We start from the raw sequence: 18,235 nt of genomic DNA, 5'->3' as shown, positions 1-18,235 counted from the left end.
ACAATGCTTACCTATAGAATCCCCCCTCCTCACCATGGGGGACAAATGACTTTCCTGCTACTGGGTCCCGCTGGCAAGGGGTCAGTGTAGCAATGATGCCCTGATGTGACGAGGGCGGGGGGTGAAGGGCCGTGAGAGGGGGCAGGGGTCACAGAGGAACAGTGAGGGGGGTTGAAGAGATTCAGAATGTTCTGGCAGTAATTTTTTTGTGAATCCTGTGACTTTGGGCAGAGCCAGCTCTGTTTCTGGCTTCCACTTTGGGGGGTATTTAGAGATTTACCCTCATGCCCTCACCCATGGGCCCATCCAGTCCTTCCCCTCAGGAGACATCAGCCCCAAGGATTCCCCCTTCTCCCCTGGCCCTGGACTAAGCCCACCCAGGACTCCAGAGCGTGAGGCCAGCCCAGGGCCCTGTGAGCTGCAATACTAGGGCCCGGAAAACAACAGATGTTCGTTCAGCCTTCTCTATGCCTGCCAGTATTCTAGCATTTTCGTTAAGAAGCCCACTTTGTACGTGGGACAGTCCTATGCAGTGAGTGCTGACATCTGTCGAGCAGGTACAGGCCCATTTTACAGATGAGGAAAGTAAGGCCCTGAGAGGCTAAGGGGGTGGCAGTGCCAGGACTTGGGGCAGCCTGGCCTCAGGGTCTGTGCGGGTACCCACCACCCACACACCAGTGAGGAGGAGCTTGGTCCGTCCGCCTCAAGCTTATGCGCCTGGCACTCCCATCGCACAATTTGCCTGTCAGAAGGACACACAGACAGGCCTTAGGGTACCTCAGAGGTTCCCCGAGGGCTGTGGGGACAGAAGCCATCATATTGGGCTAGCGGAGGAAGGGACAAAGGCCAGCCAGGAATCACATGGCCCCACCTTCTCCTGGAGAGCCTGGCTCTGGAATTTGCCTATATTTAGCAAGTGGCGGGGAGGAGGCAGATAAGCAGAGTGGGGAGGGGGAGGGCCCCTTATATAGTGTCGGGGGACGGGTCCCTGCTCAGATCCTGTCTGAGGGGCCTGTGCCTGCTCGGTTCCTGGTGCAACCTCTCGAGATGCCGGAACCAGGGAAAAAGCCAGGTAGCTCCAGGCCCGGGGTAGGGGCTGAATGTGGGGCAGGGAGGGCAGGGGGCTCCTCAACTGGGGGGCAGGCCTCGGGGCGAGTTCCTGACGGGGTTGATGAGGATGGGGCCTCTGAGCCCCAAAACAGGGGGACTGACCTCTGGGAGTTTTTTTGGACTCTCTGTTTCTCCTTCCCGTCCTTCTGATGAGAGCGAGGGTAAACCAGGGGCCGGAAGCCCCCAGGGCCGTCACCCCCTCTCGGGACGCAGGGGGCCGCCCTCCCTGCCCCACCCCCACCTCCTTCTGCAGCAAGGTTGGGCCTGGGCTTGCCTTTTGGGAAAAGGCCGCTGCAGGCTGGAGCCCAGGGTGAGTCCAGACTCGAGCCAGGCTCACGAACGCTGTTGGACAACTCCCTACCCTCCTGAGTCTCAGTTTCCCCATCTATACAAGGAGAGGTTGGGTTGGTTCCTTGCCGCCGTGAGATTCTCTGCACCCCTGTGGCCCCCACGTTGAGGTCATGCAGCTCCTCTGCTCTGGGAGAGGACGGTCAAGAGGCTGCTGGGCCTGGGCCAAGGGCAGAGAAAGTCACAGCCCAGAATCCTGGTCCTGGCCTGTGCTCTCACGGAGGTTGTTCAGGGCAGGGATCCAGCCCCCAGCCCCCTCCCAGGCCGGCTTTATCTCAGTTGCTGATTCTCAGCCTGAAGCCCTTGGAGGACAAATTTAGCCACACCCAAATAGGCACAGTATCCATCCCTTGCCAGTGGCCCTAGATTGTGGGGGCGGGGGGCTGGGTTTCCCAGGGCAAGGAGGGTGGATATCCAGGGACACACCTAGCAAAACTCTGGTGTGGAGGTTAAGACCACAGCCCTGGGTCTCCTGCCTACCAGCTGTGTGATCTTGAGCAAGTCACTTAACCTCTCTGAGCCTCGGTGTCCTCGTCTGAGAAATGAGCATAATAACCACACCCCATCATGAGGGGATGCAGTCAAGTGTTTATCACCATATTTAATAAGAGGGGCTGCAGAGGTGGGGGGCGTGGGCAAGCCAGGGGCCCCTGCAGCCTCCATTGGCCCCTCAGTCTCAGCCTTCAGCAAGAAGCCACGGTCAGCGGAGGTGGCCGCTGGCAGCCCTGCCGTGTTCGAGGCCGAGACAGAGCGGGCAGGACTGAAGGTGCGCTGGCAGCGGGCGGGCAGTGACATCAGTGCCAGCGACAAGTACGGCCTGGCAGCTGAGGGCACACGGCACACGCTGACAGTGAGGGATGTGGGCCCTGCCGACCAGGGGTCCTACGCAGTCATCGCCGGCTCTTCCAAGGTCAAGTTTGACCTCAAGGTCATAGAGCCAGGTAAGAGCCGCGTCAGCCTTCCCTGAGGTTTGAGCTTCTGGGAACAGGGGCGGCCCCCACCGCTCCAACACCCAGCGGGTAGGAGGCATCGTCCCACTTTCTTGCCTTCTCTCTGGCTGTGCCCCTGCCAGGAGTGCCCGCGCCCCGTTCTCAGCAGGACCTCTCTGCGGGCCCCTGTGTGGCTCCCTGGCCTCCAGCCCTTTGGAGGTGGGGAAATTCACGGGTGCACCAGGTAGAACCCAGCCCTCCCGCTGGACCCACACACTCGGGGAACTTGGTGGGCTGAATGCGCTGGCGGGGAAGCCCCAGGAGCTGTGGGTGTGGAGGGGGCCCTGGCCCGGCCTGGGGGGCTGGGCCTGGACCAGAGCTTGGGGGAGGAGGGGAAGGACGGCCTCAGAGCTCAGACCCACTGGGTCTGGCAGGCAGAGGAGAAGGCGAGATGAAGGCTGGAGGATGCTCTGTTTAATGAGCTGCAAGGACTAGGGAGGGACCAGGGACAAGGGGAGGCTCTCTGGTGCGAAGCTGCTCCTCGATGCCCCCCATCCCACCCCATCCCCTGCAGAGAAGACAGAACCTGTGCCAAGCCCTGCCCCCACCCCTGCCGAGGCTCCCGGAGCCCCCAGAGAAGCCCTGGCCTCAGCCACTGAGGCAGAAGGAGGCTCCCCAAGTCCTGAAGGTGAGTGGGGCTGGGCAGGGAGGGGCGAGGCCAGCGGTGGGGGTGTCCCAGGGCAGGTGTCAAAAGCGCATGTTCACAGGGTCAAGCTCAGCAGCCCCTGATGGCCCTGGGGCCCCCGACGATCCTATTGGCCTCTTTGTGATGCGGCCACAGGATGGCGAGGTGACCGTCGGTGAGTGTGGGGTTTCTGCATCCAGGAGGGTGTGGGGAGGGAGGCAGCAGGGCACCCCCAAGCCCAGCCTGTCACCCCTCTCCTGCAGGCGGCAGCATCACCTTCTCAGCCCGTGTGGCCGGGGCCAGCCTCCTGAAACCACCAATGGTCAAGTGGTTCAAGGGCAAGTGGGTGGACCTGAGCAGTAAGGTGGGCCAGCACCTGCAGCTGCACGACAGCTATGACCGGGCCAGCAAGGTGAGGCCTGCAGGGCGCGGGAGCCCGGGGCCCTGGGGAGGCTCGGGGGACTTGCAGGACTGGGGGTGCTCAGAGGGCATGACAGTCTCAAGGGGTATAGTAAGGCTTGGAGGCCCAGGGAGGAAGGAAGGCTGGGGGATATCGTGGAGCATGGGGGGCACCAGCCTGAGGGCAGAAAGCCCCTGGATAGACGGGTATCAGATGTCAGGGTGACTTCAATGACCGACCAGAACAATTCTTCATTCTACAGATGAAAAAACCAAAGCTTGAAAGGTTGTTGCAGGTCGAAGGTCACTCAGAGCCAGGCTGGGAATCTGGGCTTTGCCTCCCAGCCTCTGCTTCTTTTACTCTGGCACAGTTCTGGCCCAGGCAAGAGGGCCTCAGGCAGGGCAGGACTGACCTATTCAGTTGTGTGGGCTGTGCACTGCACAATAGTGCCTCATCTTAAGTGAATGCCATTTAACTTGGAGCCATCACAGATTTGTATTTTGTCACCACCCTGTGCCAGCAGATGGCAGTCATGTGTCTTGAGTAGGGGCTCCATTTTCTATTTACATACAACTGTATGGATTAACTAAACCCTGAGGGGTGAGAAGGTTGGTGGCCATTAGCCACCATTAGGGGTGGAGGGCTTGTCTTCTGTCCCCGTCTCCCCTGACCCCTGATCCCCACAGGTCTACCTGTTTGAGCTGCACATCACAGACGCCCAGGCCACCTTTACCGGCGGCTACCGCTGTGAGGTGTCCACCAAGGACAAGTTTGACAGCTGCAATTTCAACCTCACCGTCCACGGTGAGGGGGCCCTGCGGTCTGTCCTGGGCTCGGGCCCCCCACGGGTCCTGTCCCCCGTGCCTGCCTCCATTTCCCAACACTGAGGAGGATGCCAGTCCTGGCCAGACAGCTGCTGACCACATGCCCAGTGCTGCTCCTGCAGGGGCGTGAAGAATCCCTGGAGGCTTCCGGGGCTGGGCCGGCGGGGCGGGTCTGATGGTCAAGTCCAGATCTTGTCTGGGGTCTTGGTCATCTGGGTGTCCTGGGCTCCTGGCAAAGGTGACCAGGAAAGGCGAGTTGGGAGATGAACCACCTCTAAGCGATTGGGGATGTAACCTGCCCACCTCCCTGGCACCTCAACCCCGGAAAGGCTCAGAATGTGGGGGCCTGGGGCAGACGCCCACTCTCAAGAGGTCGCGGATGGGCAGGCCTGCGATGCGCAGAGATCCCAGGGAAGGACTTCTGGGACGGCCCCCTCTGAAGCTCCCTTCCCTCTCTCGTCCCCCTCTTTGAACTCAGAGGCCATTGGCCCTGGAGACCTGGACCTCCGATCAGCTTTCCGGCGCACGTGAGTGGCCATCTCTCCTCAGGGCCCGGGGAGGCCAGTGCTGGGGTCTGAGGCCCCTTGGGGTCAGGGCTGGGGGGATGTCGGGGGCTCAGGTCTGGGGGTGATGTGGGGGGTCAGGGCTGGGGGCCATGGGGAGCTCAGGGCTGGGGGTGATGTGCAGGGGTCAGGGCTGGGGAGTCACGGTTGGGGGTAATTTGGGAGTTCAGGGCTGGGGGTTGTGGGGGGCAGAGCAGAGGTTGATGGGGCTGGGGGAGAGAAGCTCCCCGGGCAGGTGAGGAACCGGGTCTAACCCCCGCAGGAGCCTGGCTGGAGGTGGTCGGCGGATCAGGTACCCGCCCACCCCCGGCCCTTACCTCCCCTGTACACAGTCCCTGGGGGTCTGAGATGGGCAGGGAGCCCCCATCTGGCTAGAGTCCTTTCCTCTCACTCCACCCACCCACCCCCTCCCTGCTCCCAAGTCCCTTCTAGTTGGCTCCACTAGGAGGTCCCTGACTGGGGCTCCCTCTCCATAGTGACAGCCACGAGGACGCTGGGACCCTGGACTTCAGCTCGCTGCTGAAGAAGAGGTGAGCCCCTGGGTAGCAGCTCTGGGGGCAGGTGGTGAGGCTGTTTCAAATCCCAGCACTGTGGTTTTTCAGCTGTGTGGCCCTGAGCAAGTCACTGCATCTCTCTGAGCCAGTTTCCTTGTCTGTCAAATGGGGCAATCCCGGTGTTGGAAAGAGTCAGAAGCTCTGCAGACATTGTGTCCTGTAGACCAATATCCTCACAGCGTCCCCCAAGACCAGCCCACACTTGGGTCTGTGATAGCTCACCTCAGTAGGCTCCGGGGACCCAGAAGAAGCTGGGAGAGGGCCTCAGAGCCCCAGGCATTGCCCACCCAGCCCAGCCCGACTGACTTGTGTCCTCTCTGTCCTCTCCCTCCCTCTCCTGGATCCTGCCAATGGTCGATGCTGCCGCGGCCCAGAGAGTAAGCATTGGGGTCGGGGGCTAGGGGCTCGGGGGCAGCAGGGCGCCGGCGGGGCCATGCCCATCTCTGTCACGGGGCGTTGGTGAGAGACGGCGCTGGGATCAGACAGACCTCAGGGAGGACCCCCACTGACGGGGACAAGTCTCCGAGCCTCAGGCTCTCCTGACACCCGCCTGCCAGGCTCCGGAGCCATAAACGAGGCGACTGTGCAGGGGCCCATTGGTGCCGTGTCCTGGAGGGGTGGGATAGGGAGGAGGAGGCGAGGGTCTTTGTGGGGAGGTGGCCCACGCCTCTAACGTGTCCACTGCCTTTCTGCCCCACCTCCCCCCCGGAGCAGCAGTTTACGGACCCGGCGGTGAGTGCCCCATGAGGCTCAGCACCCTGTCACTTCTGCCAGGAACATCCCCGGCCCTGACCCCCGTACTGACCTTGAGGCCCCTTGATCCCAGTACGGGCTCCGATCAATGAGTGCTCAAGCCACCCTGCCAGAAGGAAGGGGCGGAGGGCAGGGGTGGCGACCCCTCCTTGGTCCTGGGCCCCTCGAAGCCCCACCCCAGGGGCAGGGAGGGGGCTGCAGTCCTGCCCTGGACCCCCTGGATCCCCTGAGGCCTCTTGGCACGGGCTGTGGGATACAGGGACTCGCGGCTGGAGGCCCCAGCCGAGGAGGACGTGTGGGAGATCCTGCGGCAGGCGCCCCCGTCGGAGTACGAGCGCATCGCCTTCCAGCACGGCATCACCGACCTGCGTGGCATGCTCAAGAGGCTCAAGGGCATGAGGCGCGACGAGAAGAAGAGCACAGGTTAGCCCTCTGTTTTGAGCCAGAGGAGAGGCACAGGTTAGACCCTGCCCCTCACATGCACAGAAAAAGAGCAGAGGCCAGTTTAGCCGGGAGACACCCAGGAAAGGAGAAGAGCCCAGGTTAGCCCCCCTCTCGTGTGGGGAAACACAGGAGTGCCCAGGTTAGCCCCTTTCCACACTGAAAAAGAGAAAGGCTCAGGCTAGCCCTTTCCCATCAAGGGGTTGACAGAGCGGATGTGAGCCCCTGGAATGTACACCAGGAAAGCGAGGTCCTCACCTGCCCACTTCGTGGGGGGCAGCCAGCAGGAGCAGGAAAACGGGGCTTGCTGTCAAAACAGAGTCCAGAGGTAGAGAAAGTCCATTCTTCCTGTCACTGTTCTGCCAAGCTTCTGTCTTCCTGGAATCTCGTAACTGTATCCCTGAGTTGAGCAGGTGGACAGGACCCAAGGGAAGACAGGAGGACAAAGAGAGAGACAAGGAGGTGACCAGCACATAGGACAGACAGAGATAAACAAGCAGTCACAGCGGAGACATGGGGTGGAGGGGGCCAGGGAGGGGCTGGAGGGAGGCCCCGGGCCCTCATGCGGTCGTGGGGTTGGGGTGAGCCTCCTGCGCCTGGGCTGGCCCCAGAGCAGGTGGTGGGTGGCAGGGGCTGAGGGGTGGCCTTCAGCCTTTCAGAAGAAGCTGGAGCCAGCCTACCAGGTGAGCAAGGGCCACAAGATCCGGCTGACCGTGGAGCTGGCCAACCCCGATGCCGAAGTCAAGTGGCTGAAGAACGGACAGGAGATCCAGATGAGCGGCAGGTGCGAGTGGGGCGGCGAGTGGGTGCTGGGAGCGTTGGGGATGTGGAGGGACCTCAGGGACCCTCCACCCCTGTCTCTGTCTCTCCCCATTCCTCTTGCCCTCTGGGTCTAATTTCCCATCTTTCTGGTTCTGCCCATCTCTGTTCCTCCCTCTTTTTCTCTCGGTCTCGCTTCCTCCCATCGGGGATGCTCCACTGTCCCCTCCTGTTCACAGCAAGTAAGTCCCAGCTCCTGGAAGGCTTGGGGTGGGGGGTGTTGGGGTCCTGACAGGGGTTTGAGGGGCACCTGGGGCCCAGGAGGTGAGTCCACGGCTCTCCCGCCACTCCCCCACGGCCCGCGTCCAGGTACATCTTCGAGTCCATCGGCGCCAAGCGCACACTGACCATCAGCCAGTGCTCGCTGGCGGACGACGCGGCCTACCAGTGTGTGGTGGGCGGCGAGAAGTGCAGCACCGAGCTCTTCGTCAAAGGTGGGGCTGGGACCCCTGGAGCCTGGGAGCCTGGGACTGGAGGGCCCTAGAAGCGTGCGGCCGTCACACTCTTTCTGCCTTGACAGAGCCCCCCGTGCTGATCACGCGGCCCCTGGAGGACCAGCTGGTGATGGTGGGACAGCGGGTGGAGTTTGAGTGTGAGGTGTCTGAGGAGGGCGCCCAGGTCAAGTGGTGAGTGCCAGGGGCAGGGGGCAGGGGACAGGGCTGGGGGCCTGGGGGCACCCCCAGAGGAGCCCACGGCACTTGCTGCCCGCCCCCTGGCCAGGCTGAAGGACGGGGTGGAGCTGACCCGGGAGGAGACCTTCAAATATCGGTTCAAGAAGGACGGGCAGAGACACCACCTGATCATCAACGAGGCGACGCTGGAGGACGCTGGGCACTACGCACTGCACACCAGCGGCGGCCAGGCGCTGGCCGAGCTCATCGTGCAGGGTGAGGCCCACAGGGAAGGTTGGGGGAGCACACGAGGTTTCAGGAACTTGGATCCCCTCAGCCCCAGCCCCCCAGCCACACACGGGAATCAGGCAAACCCAGGATGGAGGCCTGAGTGACCTTGGGCAAGTCACGTTGACACCCTGAGCCTCACCTTTCTCGTCTGTAAAACGGGGATGCCGAGGTGGCCACTGCAGAGGGTGTGGGAGGATCAGATGGGCCTGGTTAGCAACACCCCCCCACACACACTTGAGGTTCCTGGTGTACACTCCACCATCCCATGCACACACGCATCACATCATGCAAGCATGCATGCATTGTTTTCGCATGCCCATGTGATCTCCACAGGGATTCATGCCCACACCCACACACACCCTCCCGAGCTCACTGGCTGTGCCCTGCCCCCCAGAGAAAAAGCTGGAGGTGTACCAGAGCATCGCGGACTTGACGGTGGGTGCAAAGGACCAGGCTGTGTTCAAGTGTGAGGTGTCGGACGAGAACGTGCGGGGCGTGTGGCTGAAGAACGGGAAAGAGCTAGTGCCCGACAGCCGCATAAAGGTGTCCCACATCGGGCGGTGAGTGTGCGGGGCTTGGCCCCCACGCAGATGGGGACAGGAGGATGGGACAGGCAGAGACAGATGGAGAGACAGACATCACACAGAGAGACAGAGACACAGACACACAGAGAGACAGAGGGAGAACAGAGATAGACACACAGAGAGACAGACACAGAGGGAGAGAGAGCCACAGACTGAGAGACACACACAGAGAGACAGAGAGAGAAACAGAGAGAGACATACAGAAGGACAGACACGGAGAGGGACACAGACTGAGACAGACATACAGAGAGACAGAATGAGAAACAGAGAGATAGAGACTGAGATAGAGCACACAGAGACACAGAGACAGAGAGCCACAGACTGAGGCAGACACACAGAGAGACAGAGACAGAGATGGACAGACAGAAATGGACAGACAGAGATGGACAGGAAGAAACAGACATGCACACAGAACAGGACAGAGACCGAAATAGAGAGAAAGAAAAAGAGATACATAGAGAGAGACAGAGACAGAGAGATACGGAGAGACAGAAGCATACAGAGAAGGAGAGTTCATCAGAGACAGAGAAGGATGGAGAGAGAGAGACGAAGGAGAAGCAATGAGAGGGACAGGCAGGCGGGGAGCCCCCCGGCCCCCCAGCCCCGACACTCGTGCCCAGGGCGGGGCAGGAGGCCATGAGGAGGCCAGCTCCTGCCAGGGGCCCTCACGCTCCCCCACTCTCTTACTCACGCCCTGGGCATCTGGGTTGTCCCGTGCTGGGCCCAAGGTCACAGAGATTAATGAGACCAGCTCCTGCCAGTCTCCAAGGGCCCCGCCAAGGGGACACCTCTACACTGCCGACCTCTGCAAACACACGAGGGAGCTGGCAATTCAAAAACAGAGAAAGAAAGCATTTAAAACACCACAACACCAGTGAGCCAGGATGGGGCGAGGGCCCCTGGAGCCCTGATTAGGGTGAGGCTAGGGATGTGGGGTCCAAGGGGGTCCCCTGAGCCACCGCTGCCCTGCAGGGTCCACAAGCTGACCATTGACGACGTCACGCCTGCGGACGAGGCTGACTACAGCTTTGTGCCCGAGGGCTTTGCCAGCAACCTGTCGGCCAAGCTCCATTTCATGGGTGAGCCGGCGCCCAGGGTAGGGGGGAGACCCTGTCACTGGCCTTTGCCCTGGAGCCACTTGCTCTTCCTTCTCTTGCAGAGGTGAAGATCGACTTCGTGCCCAGGCAGGGTGAGTCTTGGGGTCCCTGTGTGCCGCCTGCCTGCACCCCACCCTCTGTGTGTCTCCCCTCTATTCACACCCAGAGGGAAGAGCAAGGACCCTGAAGTGGGGCCCCTGAGACTCAGCCCTACTTCCGCCACTTGTGACCAGGGGCCAACCACAGTCTGTCTGAGCCTCAGTTTTCTCATCTCTAAAGTGGGAATCGTGAGTGCCTCCTCCATGGGGTGGTAAGAAAAATGAGATGGGATGCTGTATGAGCTATCAAATGGCATCACAGACGTGAGATTTTATTATATCTTTTCTGCTTTTAGAAGTCTCTCTCCTGCTTTTAGATTAAACTTGAATCAGGCATTTTAGGATCCTAATTTCAGGAGAGTATCCAGGCTGTGGCAGGCTCTAGGTCAGTGCTTTCCAAACTGAGTTCACTTAATAGGCTACTCCACTTAAAAAGGGTTCCGTAGTGAAATAAGCTTGGGAAACACCACACACTTGCTCCACCTCTGGCTGATTCAGCAGGTGTGTTGGTACATTAAAGGCTCTGAGAAATCCCACGGTAAAGAAACGTGCTTAACTTTGTTTAAGCCAGGGCTTCCTAGTTTATTTGGCTGTGAAACCTTCTCTTCTTTTTTCTGGCAGGACACTGGTGTTCCTCCAAACACAGTTTGAGAAATGCTACACTAGGCAACTTGGTGTTACAAACCTCCCTGGGAACTTCTGGGGTCATAAGAATGTTCTAGATCTTGATTGGGTGGTGGTTACACAGGCGTATACATTGTCAAAAGTCAAAACTCATTTGAGTATACAAAGCTGTATACTCAAATCTTGTCATTTTATCGTAAGTTATACCTCAAGAAAATTGCTTTAAAAAACAACCACCAACCAGGAGCACATGCTCCTTCCAGGTTCTCCCTCTTTCATGGGCCTTGGGCCCCTTCTCCTTTCTCTGACCTATGCCATCTCCCCCCAGAACCTCCCAAGATCCACCTGGACTGCCCGGGCCGCGTGCCGGACACCATCGTGGTTGTGGCTGGCAACAAGCTACGCCTGGACGTCCCCATCTCTGGGGACCCTGCTCCCACTGTGACCTGGCAGAAGACCATCACACAGGTGCTGTGGCTCCCTCCTCCACTTCCCCATTTTTAAAATGGGCACGTGGGATCAGATGAGTGCTGGGACCTGCCCCCACACCAGCCCAGCCCACATGGGCACGCCCTACAGCGGGCCACCGACTGGGAGCACAGAGGCTCAGCTGGCCGGGAGGCGGGCGTGGTGGGCGGTAGATGGCCACTGGGCAGGGATCCTCTCCAGGCTGAGCCAGCCCGTCTTCCCCTACTTGCCTCCTGCTCTGTTTCCAGGGGAATAAGGTCCCCGCTGGGCCAGCCCCCGATGCCCCAGGGGATGCAGGCGCCAGTGACGAGTGGGTGTTTGACAAGAAGGTGAGTGAGGGAGAAAGTGGGACGTGGTTTGTTTACCCTCATTTTCTGCCCACACGGTATCCACCCTTGGGCGAGGCAGATGTCCATCTTAAGAAGGTGCCCTATCTAGCCAGGTGTGCTCCCGCCCCAGGCAGGGTCTCCACGGAGCCCTCATGTCTCATGACATCAGGCACCCTCAACATCGCCAGGAAGCCCTTGAGACTGGGCCACTCCCTGGCCCCCGTGTTCCCGAGCCGACCTTGACTTCGTGCTTCCTCCCTTCCAGGGCCGGGGTTTTCCTGGCACTTTTCAGTAAGAGGAGCGCCTCCTTTCCGCTCCTCCTCCTCCGTGCACCATTGATCCTTCTACCCACATGAGGTCTTGCAGAATCCTCGTGATAGCTCCGTGAGGTCGTGTTATTCCCATTTGGCAGATAGGGAAACTGAGGTACAGAGAGGATAGGTGATTGCCTAAAGTTCTATCACAAAGCTGGAGCTAGGGCCTGAGGCCCTTGCCCATGGCAGGTGCTAGATGAAGGGTTTGGGACTAGGTGCTCACATGGGCGCAGTTTCCTCTCAGACTGCATCTCCCCCACGGACCCTGCACTGAGCTCTGTTCCCATCTCAGGGCTATTGGCTGTCACAGAGCCTGCAGAAACCTCTGGGGTCTGACCTGGGCTCTTCCCCCCAACTTCCCCTCCCCTCCAGCTGCTGTGTGAGACCGAGGGCCGGGTCCGAGTGGAGACCACCAAGGACCGCAGCGTCTTCACCCTCGAGGGGGCAGAGAAGGAAGATGAGGGTGTCTACATCGTCACGGTGAAGAACCCTGTGGGTGAAGACCAGGTCAACCTCACAGTCAAGGTCATCGGTGAGGCCAGCCAGGGTCCAGGCAGGGAAGACAGGGGCAATGAGGGTGGGCCCATCCATTAACTCATTTAGTCACTCAATAAACCTTGCAGGGCATGCTCTTGGATCCATGGAGAGGATTAGGGCTGGGACATGGGTGAATATGGGCAGTGGGGAGCCATAAAGACTTGATCGCAAGCTGCTGACATGATCAGAACCGCATCCTAGAAATGGCTCTGGGGGTGGTGAGGGAATGAGCAACAACCTTGGCCCTGGGCCCGGGCAGGGCTGATGTGGGTCTGCCCCCCACAGATGTGCCCGATGCCCCCGCGGCTCCCAAGATCAGCAACGTGGGCGAGGACTCCTGCACGGTGCAGTGGGAGCCGCCTGCCTATGATGGCGGGCAGCCAATCCTGGGTGAGTCGGGGGCACAGGAGACAGAGCCGAGGGCAGCGGGGGAGGTGGGGTGCCGGGCCCCAGACCAGAGCTCCTGCCTCCCCGGTGTCAGGCTACATCCTAGAGCGCAAGAAGAAGAAGAGCTACCGGTGGATGCGGCTGAACTTCGACCTGCTGCGGGAGCTGAGCCTGGAGGCGAAGCGAATGATTGAGGGTGTGGTGTACGAGATGCGCGTCTACGCAGTCAACGCCATCGGCATGTCCAGGCCCAGCCCTGCCTCCCAGCCCTTCATGCCTATCGGTGAGCCTGCCCCGCCTGGCACTGACCCCATGCCATCCCCACCAGTCAAGGGGCCCCAGTAATAGCAGCTGCTCCGTGGGTGGCCCCTACACTAGGCATTCACATCCCTGGTCTTCTTTAATCCACATTCAAGGATTAATCCTCTTCATCTCACAGATGAAGAAAGTGAGGCTCTGAGAGGTTACATGACTTGCTCAAGGTCACCCAGCTGGTACAGGGTGGGGCTGAAACTCACACCACTCTGCCCCTTGGTTCACCTCTCCAGCCTGTTTCCACAACTATCCAATGGGGATCCCGAAATATCAACTTCACAGAACTGTTGTTAGGATGAAATGAGATAACGTGGGCAGAGCACCTGGCAGCCAGCAGGTGCTCAATAAATGTTAAGTGTCGCTTGTCTCCACTCTCTGCAACCAGAGTTTGTCATATGTGGAACAGGGTGAGGGCCATGGGTGCCTGAGGGTCTGAGGGGCATCTCTGTGGATAGGGCCCTGGACCAGGAGAGCGGGTTTGCCGAGCCAGCTCCTTTGTCCCCAAGAGGGCCATCTGGAGTCATCGTCCATCCTTCGAGCCTCAGTTTCCTCATCCATATGATGGGGTTGAGAGGGAAGAACAGCTGCCGAGGGGGTAGCAGGCTCGCAAGGAGGCCTGTCTTACAGGACGTGTGAGTCTGCGGCAGGGGCAGACACAGGGACGGGGTGGGGGGTGGGGCGGCAGGAAGGCGGTGCCTGTGAGGCGGAGGGTTCAGGCCCCTCTCTTTAGGGACCAACTTCCAGATTGCTCACCTAATCATACAGTGAGAGCCAGGAAATGCCTGTGTTTTAGGCTAGTTTCTCCTTAAATTACATTTATAGCATTACCCGCACCATCCGACAGCAGTGGCTCCTTCTAAGCGTGTTTCTGATCTTTTTTGGGTACCTTTTCCTATCCAGATCCCTCTTTAGTAACTGCTGTTTGTTTTTAAGCCTGTCTAGAGGCGTGTCTTTTGATGGAGCTGAAATACTTCTTAAAGTGCTTGAAAGCCAGTCGGACGGCAGCTCCTCTGTGCGGCACTGGCAGGCGGCTAGGGGTCTGGGTCACGGTCCCGCAGCGTCCCCGGCTGGGGTGGGCTCCCTCAGACCCCTCTCTGACCTCCCCTCCACCCAGGCCCCCCCAGCGAGCCCACCCACCTGGCGGTGGAGGACGTCTCAGACACCACGGTCTCCCTCAAGTGGCGGCCCCCAGAGCGCGTGGGAGCTGGGGGCCTGGACGGCTACAGTGTGGAGTACTGCCGTGAGGGTGGTAAGCACCCCTGTCCAGCCCGCCCCCTACTGGCCCCTGGCCACGTGCCTGCCACCTGCTAGGCCCCTCTCTGCAGTGGAGGCCCCGACAGCCACCAGAGATGGGGTAGCACGAGGGGTGTGATGTTGATGCTGCCCGTGGCCTCGCCTCCCCACCCCCAGGCTCCGAGTGGGTAGCTGCCCTGCAGGGGCTGACGGAGCACACGTCACTGCTGGTGAAGGATCTGCCCACAGGAGCCCGGCTGCTCTTCCGCGTGCGGGCACACAATGTGGCGGGGCCTGGGGCCCCTGTAACCACCAAGGAGCCTGTGACGGTGCAGGAGATTCTGCGTGAGTGCCCCTCACACAGTCACGAGAGCTGCCAGTGACGCCCTGGCCCTTGGGGGCCAGTGGAGGTGGGGACAGTCAGGGAGACCCTACTAGGGGGAGGGGCTAAATGCAGGGTGCGACAGGAGGGGCCGGAGCCATTATCCATGTCCCAGACTCAGGGCAAACGTGCCAAGAGAGCCCTCTCGGCTTTTCCACTCAACCCCCAGTTCTGGAAAAGAGAAAAGGTAGGTCATTATAGCATCGTCTTCGAGCTCTGTTCTATGAGTCTCTCAGCCCCAACAGGTAGGTACTGTCCCTGTGCCCAGGACTGAGCAGTGAGGCCACTCAGGGTCAGCTTGGCCCATCTGGATCCCATTCCTTAATTCCCAACAAACATCAATGGTGTAGTTGGTTCTCAAAGTGGAAGGAGGCAGCAAACTGGGGTGGAAACATCAAGAGGAATAGAGTACAACTGCCTAGATTTGCATCTTGGCCTGTGACTGACTAGCTGTGTGACCTCAAACAAGTTGCTCACCCTCTCTAATGCCTGCCTTTTGCGGCAGTGTGGTGAGGCTCAGGTGGAAGCAGGAGCTTTGCAAACCATTTGGGGCTGGGGTTAGGGTGAGCTAAAGGAGGGGAGGGCCCAGGAGGCAGCATGTGTCTTAGCTGCAGCTCTCTGGGCCCTGCCACAAGAGGGACAGGAGCTGGGTGCTCCTCAGGCCTGGGGCGGTGGTGAGGCCTCGCTGAGCTGCCCACTGTACTCACAGAGCGGCCCCGGCTCCAGCTGCCTAGGCACCTGCGCCAGACCATCCACAGGAGGGTTGGGGAGCCCGTGAACCTCCTGATTCCCTTCCAGGTAGGCCCGGCCCCCTTCCCAGCCCCGGCATGTTGTCTATGCCTAGCTGATGGATGTGTCTCAGAGCTGACCAGGCATAAGGCTGGGGTAGTGGCCGGCCCTCAGGGAGACCCAGGCTTGCGGGTGAGCTGTTCTTCCCTACAGGGCAGGCCCCGGCCTCAGGTGACCTGGACCAAGGAGGGGCAGCCCCTGGCAGGCGAGGAGGTGAGCATCCGCAACAGCCCCACAGACACCATCCTGTTCATCCGGGCCGCACGCCGCACCCACTCGGGCACCTACCAGGTGACGCTACGCATTGAGAACATGGAGGATGAGGCCACGCTGGTCCTGCAGATTGTTGGTACGTGGCACTGGGCCTCCCGCTGGGCCCGCTCACTCCTAGTCCCGGAGCTAGGATGCCAGGGCCCTGGGCCAAGCCTGGGGACCAGCCCAGAGCTTCATCCCTTCTGGTCCTGGGCCCCTCCTCTGGGTTGCCCAGGGTCCTTCTGAAGACAGCAGGCCAGGTCCAGGCCGGCAGGCTGAGGGGCCCTGCAGCCCAGCGTCCCCTGCTGTCACTCCGTATCAGGAGGCTGGTGTTCCAACTGGTCTACCTCCTGCAGACAAGCCAAGTCCCCCCCAGGACATCCGGGTCGCTGAGGCGTGGGGTTTCAACGTGGCTCTGGAGTGGAAGCCACCCCAAGATGATGGCAACACAGAGATCTGGGGTTACACAGTCCAGAAAGCGGACAAGAAGACCATGGTGAGCCTGGGGCCCCGGCCCTGCCACCGACACCCTCCCCAGGGCCAGGCAGACCTGGGCCTCAGCTGCCCCTCCCTGTCCTTAGGTTGGACCTGCCTCTTATCCTCCTTCTCTGGTCTGGGTCCCTCCACAGTTGGGGTGCAGATACCAGGGGAACCCAGGAGAAGCCCCTGGCAGGGAGCAGGGCCTGGCCCCCAGAGACCCCTCCCTCTCCTCCACACCCCCAGGAATGGTTCACCGTCTTGGAGCATTACCGCCGCACCCACTGCGTGGTGTCAGAACTCATCATCGGCAACGGCTACTACTTCCGGGTCTTCAGCCATAACATGGTGGGCCCCAGTGACAAAGCCGCCACTACCAAGGAGCCTGTCTTTATCCCTAAAGCAGGTGCTGTACCCTCACTTGCACTCCCGGGGCGGAGCTGGGGCATGGAGGCAGTGCGGGCAGGGAGGGTGGCGCTCTAGGTACAAAGCCCTGTCACCCACAGGCATCACATATGAGTCTCCCAGCTACAAAGCCCTGGACTTCTTGGAGGCCCCAAGCTTCACCCGCCCCCTGGTGAACCGCTCGGTCATCGCCGGCTACAACGCTACCCTCTCCTGTGCCGTCCGGGGTAGCCCCAAGGTAGGCAACTTGGGGCCCTGGTCCAGGCTGACCCAGGAGGCGGGGCTCAGAGGCTCCCACCTGGAGCAGTCTCTCTCCTGCCTGTCTCCTGCTTTCTCTCCCCTCTGGGGGTCAGGGCCAGGTTCCTCTCCCTAAACACGGCCTCAGCCCTCTCCCCTGGCCGCCTGTTAATTCCCAGCCTTGTACGTAGTTTGAAACTCCACTGGGAGCCCCCAAAGTAGAAACACAAACATCCACCTCCCTAGGTTCCGGCCGGGTGCCCTCTCAACCTGAGACGGTCTCGCTCCCTCCCATTACCTGTTTTACAGCCCAACATTTCCTGGTTCAAGAACGGCCTGGACCTGCGAGACGACGCCCGCTTCCGCACGTTCAGCAAGCAGGGGCTGCTGACCCTGGAGATCAGAAAGCCCTGCCCCTTTGATGGGGGCATCTATGTTTGCAGGGCCACCAACTTACAAGGCGAGGCACAGTGCGAGTGCCGCCTGGAGGTGCGAGGTGAGGAGCCCACTGGGCCAGGGCCTGGGGTGGAGGAGGAGGCAGGGCATCTGCGGGGACTCTGGCTGAATGAGTAACGACCGTCACGTCCAGACGGGTTCTGGCTTCTGGGCTCTGCTGCCAGAGCTGCTCCCCCAAGCCTTCTAGAAGGCTGGCAGGACACACGTGGCATGGCCTCCTTCTCTCCTGCAGTGCCTCAGTGACTGGGCTGGCTCCCTGGGGATGGCCAGGTATGTACTCCAGACCACCCCGACACCCAGGGCTCCAATCAGAAGCTGAGCCTTGCTCCGGGGCAGCCATCAGGAAACGAGGGAGCAGGCAGCTCTTAGCAAGGTGTCAACCCAATCCACTCACAAGGGAACCTGTGTCACAGGTGCACCCGGATGCCAGCCCGTGTGCCAGGAGCCTGGCAAGAAGCTGGACAGGCCGCCTTCCTGCTGTTGGATGTGTGTGTGCTATGGCAGCGTAGCTATGGCGGGGAGGCCTGGGGGATCTGTGCAGACTCAGCTGTCAGAGCTCCCGCTGGAAGCTCTTGGATCTGTGGGGCAAAAAGGGGGTGGGCTCAGGAAATGGCGGTTGGGGACAGGCCTTCCTGGCCTGCCATGTCTTCTCAGCATGGAAGGGCAATAAAGATCCGTGCAGTCACACAGAACTGACTCTTCTTGTCCAACGCGCTCGTTTGCGTAAGAAGCAGAGGGAAATCGACTTGATCCTCTGAGCAAACTGAAGGCAGGGGTTTTGTCTCCTGGATGAGTTAAATGAGGCCCAGAGTGGAATCCTAAATCATAAAACATTAACACTAGGAGGAACCTGTCTTCCCCACTGCAGACACTCTTCAAATGAGCAAACTGGGGAGCTGTGACGAAGGAAAGCGTATTAGCAA

General features: G+C 60.3%; 1 protein-coding gene across 1 annotated transcript; it reads left to right on the top strand.

Annotated features, from left to right (window-relative positions):
* Positions 1-956: 956 nt before the first annotated feature.
* MYBPC3 (myosin binding protein C3) lies at positions 957-18,004 on the top strand. The gene is made up of 33 exons (XM_070565084.1): positions 957-1,072; positions 2,133-2,399; positions 2,962-3,075; positions 3,155-3,247; positions 3,336-3,484; positions 4,159-4,276; positions 4,775-4,823; positions 5,122-5,151; positions 5,336-5,389; positions 6,125-6,145; positions 6,426-6,589; positions 7,259-7,397; positions 7,736-7,860; positions 7,947-8,052; positions 8,147-8,313; positions 8,723-8,888; positions 9,885-9,991; positions 10,072-10,101; positions 11,060-11,199; positions 11,448-11,528; positions 12,215-12,374; positions 12,665-12,769; positions 12,861-13,049; positions 14,196-14,330; positions 14,492-14,659; positions 15,406-15,494; positions 15,639-15,834; positions 16,094-16,233; positions 16,461-16,620; positions 16,721-16,857; positions 17,166-17,352; positions 17,545-17,582; positions 17,726-18,004. Exons 1-32 carry the CDS (start codon positions 1,048-1,050, stop codon positions 17,553-17,555), a joined length of 3,822 nt encoding a protein of 1,273 aa, XP_070421185.1. The 5' UTR covers positions 957-1,047; the 3' UTR covers positions 17,556-17,582; positions 17,726-18,004.
* The last annotated feature ends 231 nt before the right edge of the window (positions 18,005-18,235 follow it).

Source organism: Equus przewalskii, chromosome 11, assembly GCF_037783145.1.
Source record: "Equus przewalskii isolate Varuska chromosome 11, EquPr2, whole genome shotgun sequence".
Lineage (NCBI taxonomy): Eukaryota > Metazoa > Chordata > Mammalia > Perissodactyla > Equidae > Equus > Equus przewalskii.
This window is presented reverse-complemented; position numbering and strand designations above follow the sequence as displayed.